The sequence below is a fragment of the Carcharodon carcharias genome, chromosome 12 (genome assembly GCF_017639515.1).
Source record: "Carcharodon carcharias isolate sCarCar2 chromosome 12, sCarCar2.pri, whole genome shotgun sequence".
NCBI lineage: Eukaryota > Metazoa > Chordata > Chondrichthyes > Lamniformes > Lamnidae > Carcharodon > Carcharodon carcharias.
Window position 1 is genome coordinate 33,283,861 of NC_054478.1, and position 23,327 is coordinate 33,307,187.

The window sequence follows — 23,327 nt, forward strand, 5'->3', positions numbered from 1 at the left end:
ATTTGAACCAAGGCTGTTTTACTGATTTGTGTGAATTGGTACTGGACTGGCTGATCCCTTTATCCACTAGGCCAATAAAGCAGATTCCAATGTGTAGCGAGGTGCAGTCTGTGGCTTGACCTTATTTATATAAGGTCTACATGTGACTGTAGCTCTGGAATTGTCTCCCTAATCTTCTCCAGTTCTTCACCTCTCCCTCATCCTTTAAACCACCCCTTAAAAACCACTTCTCTGTTCTTATGTTGCCTTATGTGCTATGATGTCAAAGTTTGTTGGTTGATGGTTCCTGTAAAGTGCCTTAGGACGTTTTACTATGTTGACGGTGTTACGTAAATGCCAGTTGTTGTTTGTTTGTCATGTGCTTACAGTTTGTCCTTTCTGCCCTGATCTGCACAATTTGTAGATCAAATACAAGGAAACTGTTGGTCAAGGAACTGCAGTCTCTGACCTGCCTGAGGTGCAGCGTGTGAAGGAGACACAGAAGAACATCAGCTCGGTAGTTGGCAATTTGATTCCCCTTTTCTCAACCTATGATTCACCCTGGCCCTTACTACCCAGTATCTCTTACCAATTAATGCAATTTTATGTAGCCTTTTTTTCAAATTTATTTTAACCTTTTCTAATTTTTGAAACATTTTTGTGAAATTTACTTAAATTTTTTTTTAATTAGTTTTGAATTTACATATAAGTGAGGGGGAAGAAAATTAATGGTTAAGCTTTTTTTTTGGTCAGATGTTTTAATACAATGCGTTGAGAAAGTAAACCAAAAGCAACATAACAAAACTGTGATTATAGTATCAATACAGCATCAAAAGCATAAATGACACAACTTTCAACAACACTGCAGGAAAACAGGCTTTAGCATAATGATGGCCTTTGATTTTGAAATTCAAAGTCAACATTTAGCCTCATACTTTTATCATCTCTAACTCAAACCTTAGCGTTTCAGATTTTTGAATCTAGATTAATTTTTGAGATCTGCCAATCAGAATTTCATTAGTGATACAGAACTCAGTCCTTCACTTTTAGCATCTTCAGGATTTTAAAAAATTCAAATTGAGCCACTTGTTATTAATAAATAAATCTTTTTGAAACTATTGAAATCCATTTAGTGATAAAGTTACATTCAATTTAAATGGTGTTGCTTGGTACATTCATCTTAAAGATAAAATATCATATTTAATTTTTCTACTAAGAGTCAATCTATCAATTCCCAATCTCCATTAGGTCTACAAGTTATTTGAAGGCAAAGTAGTAAAAAAAAACGTGATTAGTTCTAAAGGGATACAACATGAGTTTTCTTTATTTAATTACTTACAATGAAGGTACTCTCTGATTTGAGGCCATTTACTGAAAATGTTAATTGCATATCTAACCTGCAGTTCCCTTTTATGACCTGTATTTTGTAGTTTGATGTAACACATATTTTGTTCCCCTCTTTCTGCCCTCCTTTGTCGAAGGGGCTGACTGATATTGTGGTATAGATTCATCCTTTAGCAGCCTGAGACCATCTCAGCCAAGTGGTCCTACTTCTGTAAGCTATATAATGGGTAGGCTATTCAACTGTAAAGCTTAATCCTGACTTCGTATTAGCGGAAATTGCTGGACGGACATCAACATTGGCATGCATGGTGGGAGGTTTTCTACCAGCCTCAGTAGTTTTTTTTTAACGTTTCATGGGATACATATGTTGCTGTCAAGGCCAGCATTTGTTGCCCATCCATAATTGCCCTTGAGAAGGTGGTGGTGAGCCGCATTCTTGAACTGCTGTAGTCCATCTGGTGCTGGAACCTGCGCGTGGCCCACAGTGCTGTTAGGAAGGGGCTTCCAGGATTTTGACCAAGCAATACTGAAGGAACGGCGATATTGTTCCAAATCAGGATGGTGTGTGGCTTGGAGGGGAACTTGCAGGTGGTCGTGTTCCCATGTGACAGCTGCCCTTATCTTTCAAGGTGGTAGAGGTCAAGAGTTTGGAAGTTACTGTCTAAGGAGCCATGGTGAGTAGCTGCAGAGAATCTTGTATGTAGTACACCCTGCTGCCATTGTGTGTCAGTGGTGGAGGGAGTGGATATTTAAAGTGACGTATGGGGTGCCGATCAAATGGATTTCTTTGTCCTGGATGGTGATGAACATCTTAAGTGTTCTTGAAACCGCATTGATCAAGGCAAGTGGAGAGTACTCCTGACTTGTGAGTTTAATTGGTTAGAGAAGAAGCTAGCTTGTGAATATTCGGTGAGTGGTTTATTCTGTTCCTAGGGTTTAAAATAGTATAGGCGCTGTACTTTTGTAAGTTTATAGTAAGTTGATTGGCCAGTAAGTGCTTAGTGTTAGGGACAGTGTAATAATAAACAGCTTAGGCCACAAGAGTTATGGTAGAACTATAAATAAAATCGAACTAAAACTTTAATTTATTTTAATTTTAAACACCTAAAACACATACCTGTGTAGTCAAGAAGCACGTAACTTCTAGTTGTCAGTGGTACTAACATTTAATAAGCACAGTAAATTGTAGCATACATAGGAATTATTCTAAGTTAATTAAGAAAGTGATTAAATTAACTAAATAACATAAGTAACAATGGCAGGACAGGTGTTATGTTGCAGCTGTGGAATGTGAGGGCTTTTGGACGCCAAGGCGATCCATGACAAACATGTTTGCAATAAGTGTAAGCAGCTTGAGGAATTCAGGATCAGGATTATTGATCTGGAAGCTGAACTGCAGACACTGCAACGTAAGGGAGGGCGAGGAATATCTGGACACTTTGTTCCAGAAGATAGTCACATCTTTTAGAATAGGGTCATCTGTTTTGGCCAGCAGTGGATGTGTCTGTGAGTGAGGCAGGTAATGGGACTGAGGAGACAGTAGTGGAGGAGCCTCAGACTTTGCAATTGTCCAACAGGTTTGAAGTGCTCACAACCTGTGTGGTTGAAAGCGAGGTCTGCAAGGTGGATGAGCAGGCTGGCCATAGCACCATTGTATAGGAAGCCGGTCAAGCAGTGGGAGCAAGCAGGAATATAGTGCTAGTAGAGGACAGTATAGTGAGGGGGATTGACACTGTTCTCTGCAGTAAAGAGTGAGAGTCCAGAAGGCTGTGTTGCCTGCCTGGTGCCAGGGTTCTCGAGACATCTAGGCATAACTAGTGAAGCAGAAAGAGTTTTAAACTAAATTGTGGGGGCAAGGGATCAAATGTGGGAAGCTGTGGTAAATTAAAGAGTAGAGATGATGAGAGGGGAAGGTATTAATTTGAGAAATGATAATAACACCATGACAGGAAGGGACAGGGACTACAAGTCAAAAAGTAAACCAATAGATAAGGCTAGAGATTACAAAAATAATAAAAGGACAAAACTTGAGGCTCTGTGTCTGAATGCACATAGCATTTGAAACAAAACAGATGAACTAACAGTGCAAATAGAAATAAGTAAGTACGATCCAATAGCCATTGCAGAGACTGCTGGGTGCAGTAGCAGGCTGGGAAGAAGGCCTGCCTCTGTGTTCCAGCACTGTGTTGAGTTTTTAAAAAACAGTAAATCACAAAATGGCCCTCCAGCCCTCACCCCTCACACCCCCTCAAACTTCCCATGCTCCCTTGGCCCCTCATACCCTCCATGCCAACCTATGTGCCACACACATCCCCATGGCCCCTCATCTCCTCCATGCCCTCCACATACCCCCATGACCTTTATAGCCCCTATGCCTTTTTTTAAACTCCAGACATTTGTTTCAAGGATTTAAAGGGCAGGAGTTGTAAATGTCTTGACCGCTTGACAGTTGCCTTTGACAGTTCATTTTGACACTTTTGACAGTTCCAATGAGCTTGACAGTTAATGGGTTCATGCATTTTTTAATGCACATTCATGCTTTTAATAATCCCAAGGGGCAACCTACCTTTCCAAAAGACCACCTGACCTCCCCCAAAGGGCACCTGAACTTTTGAGACAACCTCATAAATATGGCGGCGGTCGGGTGGCTGTTTGGACTCGGAAGATCCCTGAGCACTGAGGTAACCCGGGGCCTTCTGAATCCCCGAACTAAAGCTGGGATTCAAATCAACTCTTTCAGAAACGTGGTGGTGACAAAATCAGGAGCCATTTTACCCAGACCTGTCAAGACTTCCTTTGGTCTCATGAAAGTCTTTGTTGTGGTTCTCTACATGGGCACTCAGATCAACAAGAACTTCGCCTCATTACTGGAGGAACATGACATCTTTGTCCCAGTCGATGACGATGATGATGATTAACTGCTGTGTCCCAAAACCATATCCAAAGAGGTACTCTACCTCCCCAAAAGGATACTCCACCTCTCCAAAGGACTCCACAAAGCTCAGACCTGCTCCTACCAGGTCTATTCTGCACGCATCATATTTCACACATATGGGTCACCAAAATTAGACATGACTGGAGACAGCTACTGATGTATATGGGCAGCTGCTTCCGCAAAACTGTATGTACAAACTTTGGGCCCATTCCCGTGAAAACAGTAGGTGCCGTGTTGCAGGGATGGAACTTCCAGATTTCAGCTTCCTTCACCATTTTTGACAGAAAGGCCCTCTTTCATTGCGAAAATCCAAGCCACAATGTCATTGGCAATACCTACAGTTCCCTTTTTGCAATACAGAATATATTTCCCCCCTTTCTGGCTTCCTTTGCTGAAGGGGCTGATTGACATTGTCGTATGGATTCATGCTTCAGCAGTCTGACACAACCTCATCCAAGTGGTCCTCCTTCTGTAAGCTTAGATAATGAGTAGGCTATTCAACCCTCAGAACAACATTATGAAGCTTAATCCTGACTGTACAGGAGCAAAAATTGCTGGATAGACACCAACATTGCCATGCTCAGGCTAGTTTTCTCTCCCAGCCTCAATGATGCCAAAGCCAGCTCTTCACGTGTTGCCATGTTTACTATGATCGCAACACAGACTGGGAATTAAAGGCTGCTTACTGGTTTGTGTGACTTAGTGCAAGACTGGTTGATGCCTCTACCCACTAGGCTATTGCGGGAGAATTCTGTGTGGTTTGATGCAGTCTGTGGCTTGATAGCATTTGTATTATGTCTACCTATTACTGTAGATCTGAAATTCCCTCCCTTCATTTCTCTGCCTTTCTACCTCTCTTTCCTCCTTTAAAATACTCCTTAACAACCTGTCTCTGCTATCCTAACATTGCCTTGGGTGGCTCGTTGTCAAATTTTGTTTGATAATGGCTCCTGTAAAGTGCCTTGGGATGTTTGCTATGTTAAAGGTCCTGTACAAGTGTTGGTTGTTTTTGTTTTTTGTTTGTGATGTGCTGACAGTTTGTCCTTTCTTCTCTGATCTGCACACTTTGTAGATCAAATACAAGGAGAATGTTGGTCAAGGAACTGCAGTCTCTGACCTGCCTGAGGTGAAGCGTGTGAAGGAGACACAGAAGAACATCAGCTCGGTAGTTGCCAATTTGATTCCCCTTTTTTTTTAAACTCATGATATCCCCTGTCCAAAACTTCCTGTCGCTAAACACAATTAATGTCATTTTTTTTCTAGTCTTTTTTGATGTAACTTTTTTTCAAATTCTTGAAACCTTTTTGTGCCTTATACATAAAGTTTTGTCAATTTTGACATTTAGCTTTTATTGATGGGGGAAGAGCTTGCGTAAGCAATTTTTCGTAAGACCTTACGATGCTGTGCAGTGAGACAGAAAACAAAGAACAACATTAAGAAGCCATGACTGTAATACGAATGCAGCATCTATAGCATGGATTAAAAAACTTCCAAAAAAACACCAGGAAAGCAGGCTTTGGAATATTGATGGAATTTGAATCAGAACCACAAAGTCAACATCTAGCTCTGTACTTTTATTATCATCGAATCAGAACTTTTAGGATTATTTTTAAATGTTTTTGTATCCAGGTTGATTTCTGAATTGATTTCCACATTCTGCAGTAAGTGTTCATGCTCTGGCAGCCCTCCACCATCTCACCAGGTGTGGGAGCTTAGACCTTGAGTTGGCAATGACTGTGGAAGCATCACTATTAAGATTCATCCTGACTTTGCAGAAGCAGAAATTGTTGGATGGACATCCACATTGGCATCCCTGATTGATTTTTCCTTCCCTGTCCCAATGGTGCTGAGGTTAATTGTCGCTCTTCATTTGTTGCCATGGCTACTACTCAACAAATTTTGGGAATTGAATCAAGGCTACTTTCTGGTTTGTGTGAGTTAGTGCTAGATTGGCTGCAGCCTTTATCCACTAGGCCAATCCAATCTCTAGTGTGGATACAGTCTCACGACATCATTTGTATAAATTCCTGTATTACTGCAGCTCATGGAATTCCTCCCTAAACGTCTCTGCCTCTCTACTTCTCTTTCCAACATTGCGACATGCCTTAAAACCTATCTCTTTAATCAAGATTGTCTTCGTTAGCTAGCCATTTATGTAACCCCGTGTAAAATTTTGTTTGATAATTGTTCCTCTGAAGGGCGCTGGGAACTTTCATTACGTTCAAGTTCTATGTAAATGCAAGCTGTTGTTGTTTGTCATGTGCTTACAGTTTGTCTTTTCTTCCCTGATCTGCACACTTTGTAGATCAAATACAAGGAAAATGTTGGTCAAGGAACTGCAATCTGTGACCTGCCTGAGGTGCAGCGTGCAAAGGAGACACAGAAGAACATCAGCTCGGTAGCTGTTGACTTGATTTCTGTGTTAACCCACAATCCACCCCCTTACTACCCAACCCTTCCTAGCACTAAAACACAATTCACACAATTCCTCCTTTTCACAGTTTACTCCTCAATACCGTTTTAACAGGTTTCCCCGATTGTTGAAACATATACTCCTGAAATGAATAACACCATTTTCCCACAAGATATTTGAAATTAGTTTTAACTTTTCGATTTTTGTGGAACTAACTCAGGATTGTGGCTCTCTGAGAATGACTTCTCTGAGACGTAACTAAGAATGCCAGGCATGAAGAAGGTATGTTGGAAGTCTTTGACTTCATTATAACAAAACATAATTAGTAAGTTAAATCAACAGCAATGTAGCTTTATTGCACTTGACATCTGAGATACTTGTCAAATAACCTAAAGGCTTTTAAATACAAAATCAGTTGCAGCATATTTTGGAATCTAAATCTGAACTTCAGAATCAGAGCTTTGATTTTTAATTATTTGAATTTGAGGTTTGGTTTCACATTCCTGCATAATTCTTTTGATTTGTAGCTTCAAATTTTCAGAGTGATTCACCATCAACTTGAATTGTAAGAAGCCGCCTTTACTTTAACTGGTCATCCAAACTAGAGCCACTGGCATTTTTTTAATATAAAGCGAACAGTTGCTAAAACAAAAAATGCAATTTCAAATAATTAGTTTTAGCAATCATTGCAATTTATCTGGGTGGCGGTCAAGGAGGTTATTCTATATTGGTTTTCACAATCTCCTTCTGCATCTCTGGCAGGACTGGCTTAAAAAAATGGCCAAACTTGGTTGCGCTGGTTGCCCAACATTTCCAAGAGTTCTCCAACTCTCTTTTAAGGGGTGGGTCTTCTGTTTGTCAGGCGCGTAGAGACTAGGACCAGAGGCAGGGACTCAATAAAGCAAGAGTTTCTGCTCCTGAGCCTGGAGGATGACCTTGCGTATTAGTGGCAGCTGGTACACTGAATGAGTGTAGGCATTGTGTACTCTCCAAACCCAATCATGGGCCCTATCATTGAAATCATCATGAGTCCAGCTGCTTGCGCCTTAGAAGAGAAAAACTATTGCAGTTCGGCTTCATTAGTTATGACCATGGAAGGGCCGAGGGAATCCCCATCTGCCCCATGATCAAGTGATTGCTGGAGTCTCCAGTTACCAGTTGCAGGTCAGTGCCAGAGATGCACCCTGAAGAGGAGCTTGCCCCATACTAACGAGTTGCATTAATAGTGAAAAAGCTGCACCAAGATTAGCGCTGGAGGGCACTGCTGGGCACGATTGCGACATTATTTTCACGGATGGAAGATTGAGGAATTTTGCCGTGATCATTTACAGTGATCTTTTTGCTGAACATGTAACTTTAAATGGTACTCTTTCACTAAGGTTAAAATGTGATTTCAACTAACCAACTTTCCATTTTCTAACTAACGAACTTTCAATTTTAAATGTGTTTCATTTCATATGGACATCACATTGAATTTCAGAAAGTTTGTTTACATTTTCCTTGGTGCTTTTGATAACTTGTGACTACTTTGAGAATGGTTAAATGGTATTTGATAACATAATCTAATTCGCCAGTTTAACTTATTAGAACTGTGTAACTTGTTGCAGTTTGTGTTGGTCCGTGCGTTGTGTTTGTTATGTGCTGACAGGCTGTCCTTTTCTTTTCTGATCTACGCACTTTGTAGATCAAGTACAAGGAAGGTATTGGGAAAGGAACTGCAATCTCTGACCTGCCTGAGGTGAAGCGTGTAAAAGAGACACAGAAGAACATCAGCTCGGTAGCTGCTGGTTTTGATGCACTTTGCTAACTTGTGATTTCACCCCCATCACAGCACTAAACACAAATCATACAATGTCAATTTTTTTCACTTGCTTCATCATCTTGCGTGTTTATATTTACATCCTTCTAATGTTTTGAAATGAGTAGTTTTTGTGGAGCCAGGACTGTGCCAATTTTGAAGGATTCCATAAAGAGAAAGTGAAGGCCGTCTTCAGGGGTTATTTTCAAATTGCTTGAAAAAGAAAATTAACCTGAAAAGTTACGCAAAGACCAAAGGTAGCACACAGCAATGTTGCCCATTTTAGAACTAGCACTCGACTGGACTTGGATCCTTTGAATCCAGTGCAAGGTCGATTCCAAAGCTTTACTGAATTCAACCCTCTGTTAGATTCAGTGCTCAGTGTTGGGCATTTCCAAGCCATACCTTCAGTTCCAGTTTGTTTCATTTACTTTATTATTTCACAGCATTAGACCTTTGGTGCTGTTCCATCAGCATAAAGAAGTTCTGAAGCTGTTGTGACCTTTACTGGCTTACAAATATCTGTCAAGTTTGAAATTGTCCCATTTCACATCAGTTTGGGTTTCAAATGTTCTTAATTGTGCATGAAAATGCAAGCAGTTGAAACTCTAAAAGGGGAAATCAGCAACCAAATTTGCTTACATCAAAATATGAATTAACTCTCTATTTAACTCTACATTTCAGAAATTATAAACACTTGTTCATTAAAAATATTTGCATATTGTTGTTCCATCTGCAGTCTTTTCCTGAGGCCAATGTCGCTAATGTTTTTTTTACCTCCAGAATAATTGTGATCCAATATTTCTGATTCAGACTCCTGTTAATTTACAAAAAAAAGCACAGATGTTACTATACAATAATAGGCTAAAAGTATTTGCAAAAATATTTTTAAAAATATTTTTGCATGTTTTCTTGCACAGTATTGGATTTATAAGGATCTGGTGATTCCATTGTCTGAAACCAAATTTTGGCATCGTCCTGGCTTCTGTTCTCATCCACTGCCTTTTCACTAAAGCCATTTCATTTTATTTTAATGGAAACTAATTTTTTTTAACATCATATACTTTTAACTTCTCAACCATCACTTTTAGTCGATTTGAGTTGTATTTCTGTTGAGTCATGTGCAAGGTCTTGAAAGACTGTTGAATTTTTATCTTTTCATTTTGGGTGCTTTACTTCTGCAGGTCTTATACAAAGAAAACCTGGGTAAAGGGACCGCAGTGGTGTACACACCAGAGATGCAGCGCGTTAAACGCAATCAAGAAAACATTAGCTCGGTATTTTCTGCAACTTTAAGAAAAATACCATATTCAGTGTTTTCCATTGTGCTCTAACTTTTTCCCCCTCTTTTCTAATGCTTTTTATTCCTCTCTCATTCTTAATACCATATTGACCATGGCATTACACCTATAACCGCTGGTACGCCAAAGGCCCACTCACAAAAACTAAAATCGTATGGAAGAGCAATGTGGGGCTTAAGCAGTAGCCTTGAATTCAGCCATTTTGCTAGTGTGAGAGGGAAAACACAGGAAGACATCTTTGACTGCTGTGCTATTATTTGGTTGTTTGTCAGCTATTTTAGCTTTGTAAAATTAAAAAAAAGGACCATTATGGAAAATTGTAGTACATAGAAACTTTGAACACACAGAAAAGAGAGCAATATGCTCATGAAACTTTGGGGTTGTTTCATGGCCCCAATCTCAAGGTGTTTTGTTTTCTCTCTAGCTGGGAGGTCTCTGCTAATACACCTCTTCAGCACACCAGGAGACGAGAAACTGAAAGGATAAAGGAAAGTGAAGGATGAGAAAAAAAATGCATTGTGCCCACCAGATCTCATCCCTCTCATGTTCTAACACTCTCGACATCTGTTGTATTTTGAGTGCCCCTAAGCCCTGTGTCTCTACAGTCATACGTGGTATATTGTTGCAGACATTGATCACCCTTTTGTATGAAGTTCATTCGAGCATCTGTACATGGAGAAAGGCCCAGAAGGATATTCCACCCTAGTCCATCAACTGGTGTTGGTTATTCTAACCCCATTTCCATGCTCTTTCCTCATATCTGTTATAGTGTTCCTTTTCAATTAGTTTTCTAATTTCTTTTAGATGGTATGTTCTCAACTTCAATGGCACCTTCTGGATTTCACGTCCCAATAACCCTATGTGAGAAGAATTCTTCCGACAAAGCACATAGTCAAGTTGTTTGCTCTAGTTCTCATCAGGGACTCCTTAGAAAAGATAAAAGATATAGTCCTTTGGTGGATTTTTATAACGAAACAATGGTCCTTGTACCGTGCAATGTCAACCTTATAAACTGTGGCAGCACCAGCTGGGACAAGGCGCCTTCTGTAAAGGATGATGGAATAATCAGACAATTTATGACTAAGGGTAGGATTGGCAGGGACCAGGAGGCAATGCCTGTCCCAGTTTTAAAAAATTCATTTGACATGGGATAAGGGAATGACTCCTGACTTTTTTTTTCATTTACAGTTTTAAATAAAAGGACCCATAACATGCAAAAATGGCAAATAATAGAGAAACATTTAAAAAAACACACATCCCCACCACAAATGCAAGTGATAGTTGGATATCCACCACCTCCATACTTACTGAGGAAACATAGGTATAATAATGCAAAACAGAAACAAATTGTTGTTTTTTCCCTCTTATAGCTAAAAGCCAGAGGTTGAAAATTAAACTCATTAACTCGCTTCAGTCTTTCTTCCTAACACTGAATCAGCTAACCCTATCACCTCCACGATAGTGCACCTAGGTAAAGTGAATGTGGAGAAACGAGAAGCCTTACTCAAGATTTCTTTCTGAATTTTTACCTTGCTGTTACAGGTCCTATACTCTGACAGCTTCCGTAAACAAGTGCAAGGGAGGGCGGCTTATGTGCTGGACACACCAGAGATGAGACGTGTACGGGATTCTCAGCGCAACATATCAACGGTATTGACTGCACCATCTTGTGTTCCTTTCTAGTTGTTAATAATAGATGCCCCAAAACGTTTGTTATTCTTCCAATTAAGCATTTACTTCAGTTGCAGCTGCTGGATGAGGCATATTACCAATAAATATCATTAAGCATATTTAGTTCTGTAAATCAGTGATAAAATAGAACGTAAATGTGCCCTAAAATTACTCTCCAATTTTCTCCGCTTTTCTACCTTGTATCTTCTGAAGGGTCATGTCAAGGCAATGCTCTGGTGCCTTGCTGAAGATGCTATTCTCCAAGATATGAGACTAGCATTGAATGACAGACTGTTTGGCTATGGAGGGTGGCCAGAGACCAGCATTTCAGTACCGAATATATTCTGCCCTCATCCAGTGTCTCACACTTTCCAGTGAGAATCATTGGATCGCAGTCATAATGGTTGATCTTCCCCAGCTGAGATTAGCCAATACAACACAGGCTATGGACCTTTGTGGTGTGTAATGTTTTGGTTTTAGTCCTGTTAGTGAACAAAAGTTCAGCAATAAACCTGGTCCAGATCGGTAAAGTAGTTCAGCAACACGAGGCTGTCTCGTGTCTGCTACTATTCATTGCATAATGTTAACCACAGCGTTTCTTAGAAAGAATTAAACATTTGACCTTGATTTCCAAACCAATAAAACACATTCTCTATCTGTATAATGTGTCATAAGATTTTAACTATATCTAGAATTGACAGATATTATATTACAAGTTAAAGTAAAATATATGTGAGATATTTTATATTGCCATTGCAGTTAAGAGCTTGCAAAAATTGTGTAAGAAGAAGTATGAATAATTTGTTGATAATCAGATAATATTTAATAGAACCTATAACAGATACACTGGTCCTTTCCAGGGGTGTTATGAATTCTGTAGAGATCATTATCGTTCAAAGAGAAATTCGAGCAACCAGTGATTATCTGAAAGAAATTATGCCACAAGATTTCAAGTTTTTAAACAAAAACAAACTTTACTGTACATAAAAAAATTAAACAAAGCAAGCACTACTAACTTAACATGATAGTTTGTTAATACTCTGAGTATATTCATCTCTCCTTTTGAAATTCATCAAGTGTGCCACAGCTCTCCAGAATTCAGTTTAATTTTTCCTCAGTGTTCCAGCCATTCTCCGGGGTAGAAATTTCACAGGATCCTTCCATTAGCATTTGGCTAAGGGATCTTCCATTTTTTCTTCATGACTGTGGACTTCTCAGCTCAAGCATGGGCTTCACTGTATTCTCCAAGATAACTCCTTTTTTTTGTTATGAGAGTTATAGAAGATGTCTCCCTGTAGCTCCAAGCCAGGCAAATGTTCCAATCTCTTTTCCCTCACAAACCCTATCTCCAAACTGAACTTGTACTCCCACTTGCATTCTGTGGAATGATCGATAAAGTTAGTATTTTCTCTGCATAAGATGCAGGCCTCGCTGACATTTATCTCTTTTGCTCCCCCAACTCAGTGAGCTGGAACTGCCTTTGTTCCAAAACTGAACTGTTTTGAGCAAAGTACACACACAGATAAATTAAACCAAAGAAACTTTCCTAACCCCCACACCCTATCTACATGGCAATGTGACATACCAGGGATGTTCCAAACAGATATGTAAATTAACTGTCTTTTACCTTAAAAACAACCCCCTTGATTTTTGGACACACATGGCTAATTTATATCTCTAATGGATGTTATTGTCCCCTCTCCAGACTCCCAGGTTCCACCAAGAAATTCTCTTATTTACAAAAGTGGCCTTAACTTCTTTTATCTGGAAATTACATGAACAATTTAAATCCCTTATGAAGACAACTGTAGACATCTCATCTCTATCAAGAAGCTCAGGAAAAATAACCTATTGTTTACATTTTCTCACTCCTAATTCTAACCTCATTAAATAAACATGGGCTCCTTTTGAACTGTAATTAACATAGGTCTGTTTACCAGCTCCTCAACCATTTATTTACATTTAACACTTTAATTCCCAAAACTAAAAGTCATACCTGTAAAATACCTGAATTATGGAATCAAATATTCATAACAGTAGAATGAAATGTGAAATTATAATAAGTAGAAAAAGAAACGGTAGTAGGAAATAAAGTAGAAAACACATGTATTTATGGTTATGTTTTCCTCATTTTCTGTAGTGGAGAAGTGTTTTGAAATTCCCCTTTTCTTTGCCCACTTGGCCCATGTCTGCAACTATAAGAGGCAGGATACATGGCTGGCTCCAACGCCAGTTTCCATACTGCTGTTGGGTAATTTCTGAGGATTGCCCCGTAATGAGTATTGCTTGCGATTTCCCTTATTCTCCACTTGACATAGCTCAGATCAGGAACCATTCAGTGCGGTATTTGAGCTTGCAACTTTCTCTGCCCCACTGCATTGAACTTAGTTACAATAACTTTTCATATTGCAACTAACATTTTAATTTCTTTTTAATTGTCACCTGGTCTTAGTTGGTAGAATTCTTCTCCACTGAGTCAAAATTTTATGGAGTCCAGCACTCCGATACGTGAGGGTATCTTCTGGACTGATCCTTCCCTTGCGTTGTCGAGGGGGTGGTGCCTCCTATTGGAGATGCTGGATTTTTTGGCTGGTTTAGACGGCTGAATGTTTGAAGAAGGGCAGAAATTTCTTCTTTTGCTAAGTATTTTCCAATTTTAAGGTGAAATACCATGAAGACTTTGAGAAGACCAAGGGAAGCTTCACACCTGTGGTTACCGATCCCATCACCGAACGTGTAAAGAAGAACATGCAAGACTTCAGTGACATCAGTTACCGTGGCATCCAAAGGCGGGTCGTGGAAATGCAGAGACGCCGGGTGGAAAATGAAGGAGAGAGCCTCACAGGTCTGTGATTGGCTTGGACGCTGCTGTTATCCATTCTTCTATCATAAGCATGATTCAAAACTCAAAACAGGTTGTGTGAACTTGCCTTGAGCACAGACGATGGAGGTGTGGCCTGATCAAAATGTTTAAAAAGTTAAAAGGATTTGATGGTGTAGCTAGGGATATCTCCTGATGGGGAGCCAGGAGCAAGGGTACATCATCTTAAAATTGAAGCAGTCCGTGTCCATATGCAGCATGATACGGGCAATATTCAGGCTTGGGTTGATAAGTGGCCACACAAGTGCCAGGCAATGACCATCGCCAATAAGACCGAATCTAACCATCTCCCTATGACTTTCAATGATATAACCATAACTGAATCACTCACTGTTAACGTCCTGGGGGTTACCAATGACCAGAAACTGAACTGGACCAGCCATATAAATACTGTAGCTACAAGAGCAGGTCAGAGGTTGGGAATTCTACAGAGAGTAACTCACCTCATGACTCCCCAAAGCCTGTCCACTATCTACAAGGCAGGAGTTTGATGGAATACTGTTCACTTGCCTGGATGAGTGCAACTCCAACAACACTCCAGAAGCTCGACAACATCCAGGATAAAGCAGCCCGCTTGATTGGCACTCCATCCACCACTGATGCACAGTGGCAGCAGTGTGTACCATATACATGATGCACTGCAGCAACTCACCAAGGCTCCTTTGACAACCTTCCAAACCCACAACCTCTACCACCCAGAAGGATAAGGGCAGCAGATGCATGAGAACAAGCTCCCCTATACACCATCTTGACTTGGAAATATGTCACCGTTCCTTCTCTGTCGCTGGGTCAAAATCCTGGAACTCCCTCCCTAACAGCACTGTGGGTGGACCCACACTAGATGGTCTGTAGCAGTTCAAGAAGGTGACTGACCACCACCACCTCGAGGGCAATTAGGAATGGGCAATAAATGTCCGCAGCCAGCAATGTCCACATCCCATGAATGAATAAATAAATAAATTACAACTAGGCATTTAGGAGGCAATAAGGAAGCACTTGTTTCACAAAAAGTGTAGTCGAAATCTGGGGAGAAATGTTTCCCCCCTGTTAGGGGGAAGTGTGTGAGCGGGCAGGCCACCATTTTGCATGGGTGGGCCAATTAAGCCCTGCCCAGTGTGACACCCACCAGGAAGCACTATGCGCTCCCTGTGCAGACGTGGGGGGGTGGGGGGGGGGAATTCCCTCAGCCGGGAGCGGGCTCTTTCACGCATGCGCGCGAAAGAGTGCTCAGATCTCCCTGAGGCAAAGTGCTGCCTCAGGGAGATCGTTTCCGATTTAAAACTTTAAATAACGAGGTATGAAAAATTTCCCTGCCATGTCCCATCATTTGACTCTTTTAGTAACTCTTATTGAAAGATGTGATAAGAATTTTAAGACCCTCATGAAACCTCATCCCGCCCGTGGAAGAGGTCTCATGCTTTTTCCGAAGCTCACCGGGGTTCCCGGTCTGCCCGCCAACCTTAAGGATGACGAACTTAATTACTTTCTCGATGGCCTCAGTAGGCCGTTGACAGGTTGGCGGGCATGCAGCTGACTTGGCTGCGCTCCCGCCGACCTGAAAATGGAAATGGCGCAGAGTTCCATTCGACGTCATCCTGCGTCATTTTACACGTCGGTGAGCAGGCCCCGCCCCCACTCGCCGACCGGAAGATCCTGCCCCTGGAATTCTCTCCCCAAAAGGCCGTGTGGATGCTTGAGCTTTCAAGGTTGTGATCTAAAAAGTTTTAGCAGGTAACAGTATCAAGGGATGAGGAAATAAAGCAACTAAATGGAGTTGAGGCACAGATTTCATTGGCGGAGCAGCTGAGACTAGCTGGCCCCATTAGGTTCATAAGTATTTTCTTTTTATTCAACCCCATAAATAATATGATAAAGTCTTGCGTTTAGTAGATGCTTACAATACTTCAAAGAAGTTCAAGAAGGCAGCTCACCACCACCTTCTCAATGGCAACTAGGGATGGGCAATAAATGCTGGGCCCAGCCAGCAAAGCCCACATCCCCTGAATGAATAAAAAAGACAGTAATGCTTAATTACTTCCTTTCATGACTACTTTTATCACGCTAGTCTGTCACATAAAAGTGATTTTATTTTTACCCCAACTTCTTATACTTATCTCTAATTTGCTGATCTTTTTTCCCCCATGTGACATATTCTGTTCTCCTGAAGACAAAGGCCAGCTTGTTAACACAGCCATGTTATTTTATTACTATAGTGTTAATATTAATAATCTGCATTTTCTCTTGCTTTTTCTTGTACATGTTGCGGTAAAAATCAAATGACAAATATAGAAGTGCATAAATATATTAGATTCCATGCTGGCAACTCATTGCTGAGTTCTAAATATTAAAAAAAAGCTGCCGGAAATACACATTATGCAAGAAAAATATGAATTTCAATATGTAGCCCTGTACAGCTGGCACAGATGTGATGGACTGAGTGGCCTCCTCTTCCTTAATTCTTTAAATGTGTTTAGTTCCAGCATTAGGAGTAACCATTTTAGAATAAAAAATAAAATGTGTGGAAGATAGAGACCTGTAAATAATGAATTATCCTGACCTTGCTCTTCAAATAATTAATGAATTCTCCTGACTAGTAATTCATAATTCATAAATTGTACCCAACTGAGATCTGTAGATGAATAAATGATTCTACCTCCTTACATATTATTAAATCACGTGAGCTGCATGTGCTGCAAGAAAAGTATCAAATGCATTTTGAGGGGAAGGGCAAGAAAGAGGGGAGAGGCAGGAAGAGAACAAGAGTAGGAGGCATAGGATGGGACGTGGGGGCAAAGAGGAGGATTGGGAAGGAATTCCTGGATTGAGAGAGAATGAGGCTGGGCTGGCAAACACCTGGGCCGATAGATAACCCTGGTGATGTTAGAATAGCTGAGCAGGTGAGGAAGAAGGACAGTAGAAGGCCACAGAGAGGAGGACTAGCAAGGTTACCAAATTGCTGTCCTTTGGTGACCTGGTAGATGGTTTGCGACACCTAGCTGGAGGAGGAGGAGGAGGAGGAGGGAGGGCTATTGGACACGGTATGCTGGGAACAATTCTTGACAGTGATCAGCTATTTCAAGGGTGACTGAAGATAAATGGCAGTTGTGCCTTGGAATTTGGGAGCAGGTTAACAAGAGGTATTAGATTGTGAAGTGAGTTAAGAATTAATGGACCAGAGTAGGAGGGGTTTGCTAACAGGGCCCTTATTGTGAGAGAGGTTGTGGTTGTGTTCTATTATTGATCTTCTCTGGGCTGCTGGGGAGAAGGCATATAACTTCTCAAATGCTTTATAGGCACTTGCTGGGAACATCAGGATTACAATCTACTTACTGCATGAATAATTTATGTTTCAAACACTTACTTTCCTCCTCCTATTTTATAGTATGCATTTAGCTAAAAGTGATTCCTTCACTGTCACCCAATGGTTTCATGTAGGAATTACAGGCTGATTCAATTTAAAAAAACATCCTGGATCAGTGTTGGGGCATTGTAGGTTTTATATCTTGACACTCTTTCCTTGGAGAATAGAGTGAAGTAATGGAAGCATTTTCAGGTGGATTAACAATATGACAGACCGTAACCTTCGTATATCAGCCCATCAGATAACCGGCCCTACATGATGGGAGAGTTTTATGGGCTCTGATATCCTATAAGGGACGGGTCCAAAATTCAGAGGGAATAATTTTCCGGTCAGCGAGTGGGAGTGGGGCCTGCTCGCCAACATGTAAATTGACAAGTGGTGACCTCAGGGGTCATTTAGATTTTCAGTTTGGCCGGCACGCAGCTGACTCGGCTGCGTGTCCACTGAATTGTCAAAGGCCTATTAAATCCTGTTTAAAAACTAATTAGTATAGTTAAATGAGTTGCCAGTCCAACCTTAAGGCTGGCGGGCAGGCGAAGAGCCCAGGCGGCCTTCACATTTTTCAAGAAACCTCATCCACGGGCGGGGGATGTGATTCCTGCCTCTGAATCAGAAGGTGCAATGTTTGAAACCAAAAGTGACAATGTTTGAACCCTGCTCCAGACGGTCCTGCTGTCTGTGGACCAGAGCTGAAACTCTGGGCTGAATTTTCCCCCCGTCGGTGGCGGGGGAGGGGGGGGGGGGGTGGTGGCAGGAGCAAGCACGAATCCGATTGGGTCCGCGCTGCAATTTTACGCGGCCTGGCCAACTAAGTCCTGCCCAGCGTGACGCTTGCCCGGAAGGGATGAGGTTTCATGAAATGTTTTAAAATTCAATAAAAATTATTTTAAAAATTCATTGACATGTCCCAGCTCATGTGACACTGTCAGACGAGGGGACATGTTTTAAAAGGTTTTTTTTTCCTTTATTTAAATTTTAAAACCTTAAGCTGATGTCCCTGAGGCAGCTCTGCTCCTCGGGGAGATTTCTGCGCTCTTTCGCGTGCATGCTGACCTGTCAACGGTCTATTGAGGCCATTAATAAAACAATTTGGGTCATTGACAGGCCGGGAGCCCTGGCGGGCTTCAGAAAAAGCACGAAACCCCATTCGCAGGTGGGATGAGGTTTCGTGAGGGTTTTTAAATATTTAATAAAGATTTGAGTTAAAGTGGTGGACATGTCCCAACCCATCTCACAGTGTCACATGAGTGGGACACGTCAGGGAAATTTTTTAAACATTTGTCTTAAAAGTTTTAATTCCGAGCTGATCTCCCTGAGGCAGCACTTAGCATGCGCGAAAGAGTGCACTCCCGGCTGAGGGAATCCCCCCCCACCAAACCCCCCCCCCCAACCGCCCTCACAGGGAGCCAGGGAGCACATAGCACTTCCTGGCAGACATCACGTTGGGCAGGCCTTAACAATTTACATTTTTAATTAACCTTTTGGTTTCAAACGTTGCACCTTCTGACTTAGAGGCAGGAATGCTAACACTGAGGAAAAAGCTTGCTCCAGTATTTGGCATGGACCTCTTCTTACTGCACACATCCAGCACAGAGCCATTTATAGGTGTAACAGTAATGCAAATAAATTTTGACCCTATTTTAATCGATGTTGTCAGATATAAGACTTATAAGTGCATTTTGAAATAGAACGTTGTTGCCCACTTGGCAATTTTAATATTTATTGGCTAATGCACGCTGACACTAATTTGATTTAAACTGAAATATGTGGAGAAGTGTACAACTTGAGTCCAAGACATTGATACAAATCCCTTATAATTCAATAAAAATTAATTTCATTTATTCAATCATGGTAAAATGGTACCCCAATAATTAATTTACTGTGTTAAGTAGCTGGTAAATCAGCTTGGCCTTCCACAATGCCCGGTGTAATTATAATAAGGAACTACTCTTCATTCCTTTAAACCTTTGGTGATATTTTCTTTCTTCCTTTGTAAATGTTTATTAAAATGTGGCTACTTCTGGTTATCTATGTAATCCCTGAGGGAGATTAGAAGTCACATTAGGGTTTTCTCTCTAAAGTTGCTCTTAAATTCAATATTCACAACCAGCAGGAGTTGAAGAATCAGTATGTACTTGCACTGATAATCAGTTTCACACTTCAACCAACTAACCTCCAATTTAACTAGTTGAAAAGTGGGAACATTCGTAAAGCTAACATACTTGGAAGATAGGGAAACTGGAATGCTAATGATAAAAGCAAAATACTGCGGATGCTGGAAATCTGAAATAAAAACAGAAAATGCTGGAAACTCAGCAGGTCTGGCAGCACCGGTGAAAAGAGAATTATGGGACTGAATTTTGCCGGCAGCAAGCAAGGGGCGGGGCCCACTCGCCATCACGTATCGATAGAAAATCAGGGAACTCCCAACGTCATCCTGTCCCATTTAAATTTTCAGGAAGGCGGGGGCCCAGCAAAATCAGCTGCGGGCCCGCTGACCTGTCAATGGCCAATTGAGGCCATTGACAGGATCATTTGAACAATTAAAGGACCTGCCTGTCCAACCTTAAGGTTAGCGGGCAGGCCAGGAGCCCCGGCGGCAAATAGAGAAAACATGAAACCTCATCCACCAGCGGGATGAGGTTTCATATAGGGATTTAAAAAGTTTACTAAAGTTTTACTATAATTTACGAACATGTCCCATTCTCGTGTGACATTGTCATATGAGGGGGAGATGTTAAGGATTTTTCTTTTCTATTTTTAATGTTTTTAAAAGTGTCAGCGATCTCCCTGAGGCTGCACTTAGCCTCAGGGAGATGTGCGCTCCTTTGTGCGCATGCGCGAAAGAGCACACTCTTGCTTTTAGGGAATCCTCCCCCCCCAAGTCCGCACAGGGAGTGCATAGCGCTTCCCGCCGGGTGTCACGCTGGGTAGGCCTTAACTGGCCCGCCCACGTAAAATGGCGGTGGGGCCCGCTTCTCTGGCGGCTATCATCTCCCCGCCCGCTGGAGATTGGGTTGGGTCCGCCCGCTCAGCAGGCAGAAAATTCTGCCCAGGGTTAACGTTTCAAGTCCACATGACTCTTCTTCAGAGCCTAGAATGCTAATGCAAAATGGCCATGCCTCTTACTATCGCTTCATCAGGATGTACATTCTTACATGGATACATATTTACCCAACCCCTAACTGTAGGTTGCACCTACCCTCATAACCGTCCTCCTCTATATCCATTAGTGACTTCCCCCCTGGCGACTGAAGCAGAGACCTTGTCAACTGTTAAATCAATGGTTGAAGGAAGGAGAATGAAGGGATTCGGGGATAAGAGCAAGCCCATAGACTGCAGCTTGTGTGGAGCATTGACATCAACCAAACAGCCCGTGTTGTGATTTCTACATAATTTCTTTGCATGGCAGTCAGTTGACCATTTATTTGCATCATGTACTAGTTCCAGAAAATAACACAAAAACCTACCTATTGCAGGAATAATTGACTGGATGTACTCACAGCTGAAATTGGATGGCCATAAATGTTGCATTTGTTTGAGCTGCATTATGATTTTTATATTTTCCTCATTAATTTACACATTACGGTATTTTCATTATTAAACTATTGGTAATGAATTTTATCAGACAAGGCATGTGATTGGAATCCAGAGCAGACAAAATAAAATAGGAATTGTGAAAAATAAAAACTTAATTTTCATTTATCTGAGAAAAAAAAATCCCCACGATTCATATAACCTACCCAGTTGCATTGTATTCTTGGCAGTCACCAATTATGTGGTTAACCCTCTAAATCCTTGCTTCCAGATCTGCGAGTGTGGCGCACCAACCCTGGCTCAGTCTTTGACTATGATCCAGCTGAAGACAACATTCAGTCCAGGAGTTTGCACATGTTAAGCAGTAAGTCTGTAATAGTTCTCTTCTACTATTTTTATTACGTACTATTGCAAACTATTTAGTGGGGATCTGTTTTGAAGCTCTACTTCTTTACTCAACGACTGGTAATTTGTTGAAAATAATCCTCCATTCAGGGTAGATTTGGGGAGGTGGTGGTATAGTGATATTGTCACTGGATTAGTATTCCAGAGACCCAGGGTATTGCTCTGGGGACAATGGCAATTCAATAAAAATCTGGAATTAAAAGCCTAATGATGACCATAAAATCATTGCTGATTGTTGTAAAAATCCATCTGGTTCACTAATGTCCTGTAGGGAAGAAAATCTGCTGCCCTTGCCTGGTCTGACCCACGTGTGACTCCAGACCCACAGCAATCTGAACAAGGGCAATTAGGGATGGGCAATAAATGCTGGCCCAGCCAGTGATGCTCACGTCCCATGAATGAATAGAATAAAAGATTAACTTTAAATTAATAAGTAAAGTTTGATTAAATTTCAGAAGTGTGATTGTATATAGTCATTGTGCTAGAACAGGGATTTTTTAAGGGGAAAAAACATTTTGTTTGTGCTTTAAAATACTTTGCAGCCTGAATCCTTGATTTCATTGCAACCGTTTGTTCCAATGTGCTTGCTTCTAGTTCAAGCGCAGCGTCGCAGCCGGGAGCACTCGCGCTCCGCTAGCGCCCTGAGCCTGAGTGGCGGAGATGAGAAATCGGAACTTTCTGAACCTGATCATACCATTAGTTACTACAACGGAAACAACTTCTTCCAGACGGCAACAACCAGTTAGTGACCAAGTTTAAGATTATATATATATTTTTTCCCACCTATTTCTATTATTATTTTTTCAATTTATTTCCCTTCATGTTTTATTCCCACCTTTTAACCTACTTTAATCTTTTCTCCCACACCGTCCCCTCCCCCCACCCCCACTAGGGCCATCTGTCACTTGCTCATTCTGCTTTCTACTCTTAATGTCATCATTAGCACCTCCTTTAGCCAGTATCACCACCATCAACACCCCTTCGACCTTTTGTTTATGACATCTTTTGCAATCTCTCCTTTGCCTCCACCTATCACTGGCCTTCTATCCAGCTCCACCTGTCCCACCCCCCTTAAACAGTATGTATTTCGCCACATTTCTACTTCCCTTTAGTCCTGAAGAAGAGTCATACGGACTCGAAACGTTAACTCTGTCTTTCTCTCCACAGATGCTGTCAGGCCCGCTGAGTTTTCCCAGCACTTTTCGTTTTTGTTTCAGGTTTCCAGGGTCTGCATCATTTTGCTTTTATCTTAAGTTTAAAATTGATTCTAGCACCACAATACTACGGGAAAGTGTTTGCGGGCTGCGGGAGAGCACATGTCATTAAATCCTTTCCTCCTTTCAAGAGGAAGCTTTTAAAAGCTGACGAGGAGGTATTACTTTTATAAACAGGAGAAACTCCCGCTGTAAGGACACATGGTAGAACTCATTAGATTGAACAAAGGGGAAACAACGGAAGAGCATAGGGTTTGGCCGGTTAAATGATACGTCTGTGTACTGTTTAACAGGCGAAAGGATTTAAGGTGGTGCAAACCGATGGCCAATCATGTGAATGGTAACTTTACGTGAAAGCTTCCCAATGGTGGCGATGTTGTGCTTTCTGATTAATAAGTCGCTTCTAATCGTTGGCATGTACTGGCATGTACTCTGTTATATGCCCCGAAGTTTCCTAATATATCAGGTTTTAAGGTACTATGACCAAA

General features: G+C 41.3%; 1 protein-coding gene across 42 annotated transcripts in view; it reads left to right on the forward strand.

Annotated features, from left to right (window-relative positions):
* Positions 1 to 23,327, forward strand: part of neb (nebulin) — a 284,616-nt gene that overhangs the window by 257,978 nt on the left and 3,311 nt on the right. For 18 of the 42 annotated variants that reach the window (XM_041201321.1, XM_041201327.1, XM_041201331.1 and 15 more), the window contains 9 exons: positions 404 to 496; positions 5,331 to 5,423; positions 6,564 to 6,656; positions 8,356 to 8,448; positions 9,654 to 9,746; positions 11,313 to 11,420; positions 14,103 to 14,286; positions 21,492 to 21,584; positions 22,220 to 22,366. In XM_041201321.1, coding sequence (XP_041057255.1) covers positions 404 to 496; positions 5,331 to 5,423; positions 6,564 to 6,656; positions 8,356 to 8,448; positions 9,654 to 9,746; positions 11,313 to 11,420; positions 14,103 to 14,286; positions 21,492 to 21,584; positions 22,220 to 22,366 — 997 coding nt within the window. The remainder of the gene's footprint in view (positions 1 to 403; positions 497 to 5,330; positions 5,424 to 6,563; positions 6,657 to 8,355; positions 8,449 to 9,653; positions 9,747 to 11,312; positions 11,421 to 14,102; positions 14,287 to 21,491; positions 21,585 to 22,219; positions 22,367 to 23,327) is intronic. The other 24 variants (XM_041201353.1, XM_041201355.1, XM_041201358.1 and 21 more) reach the window with 8 other exon arrangements.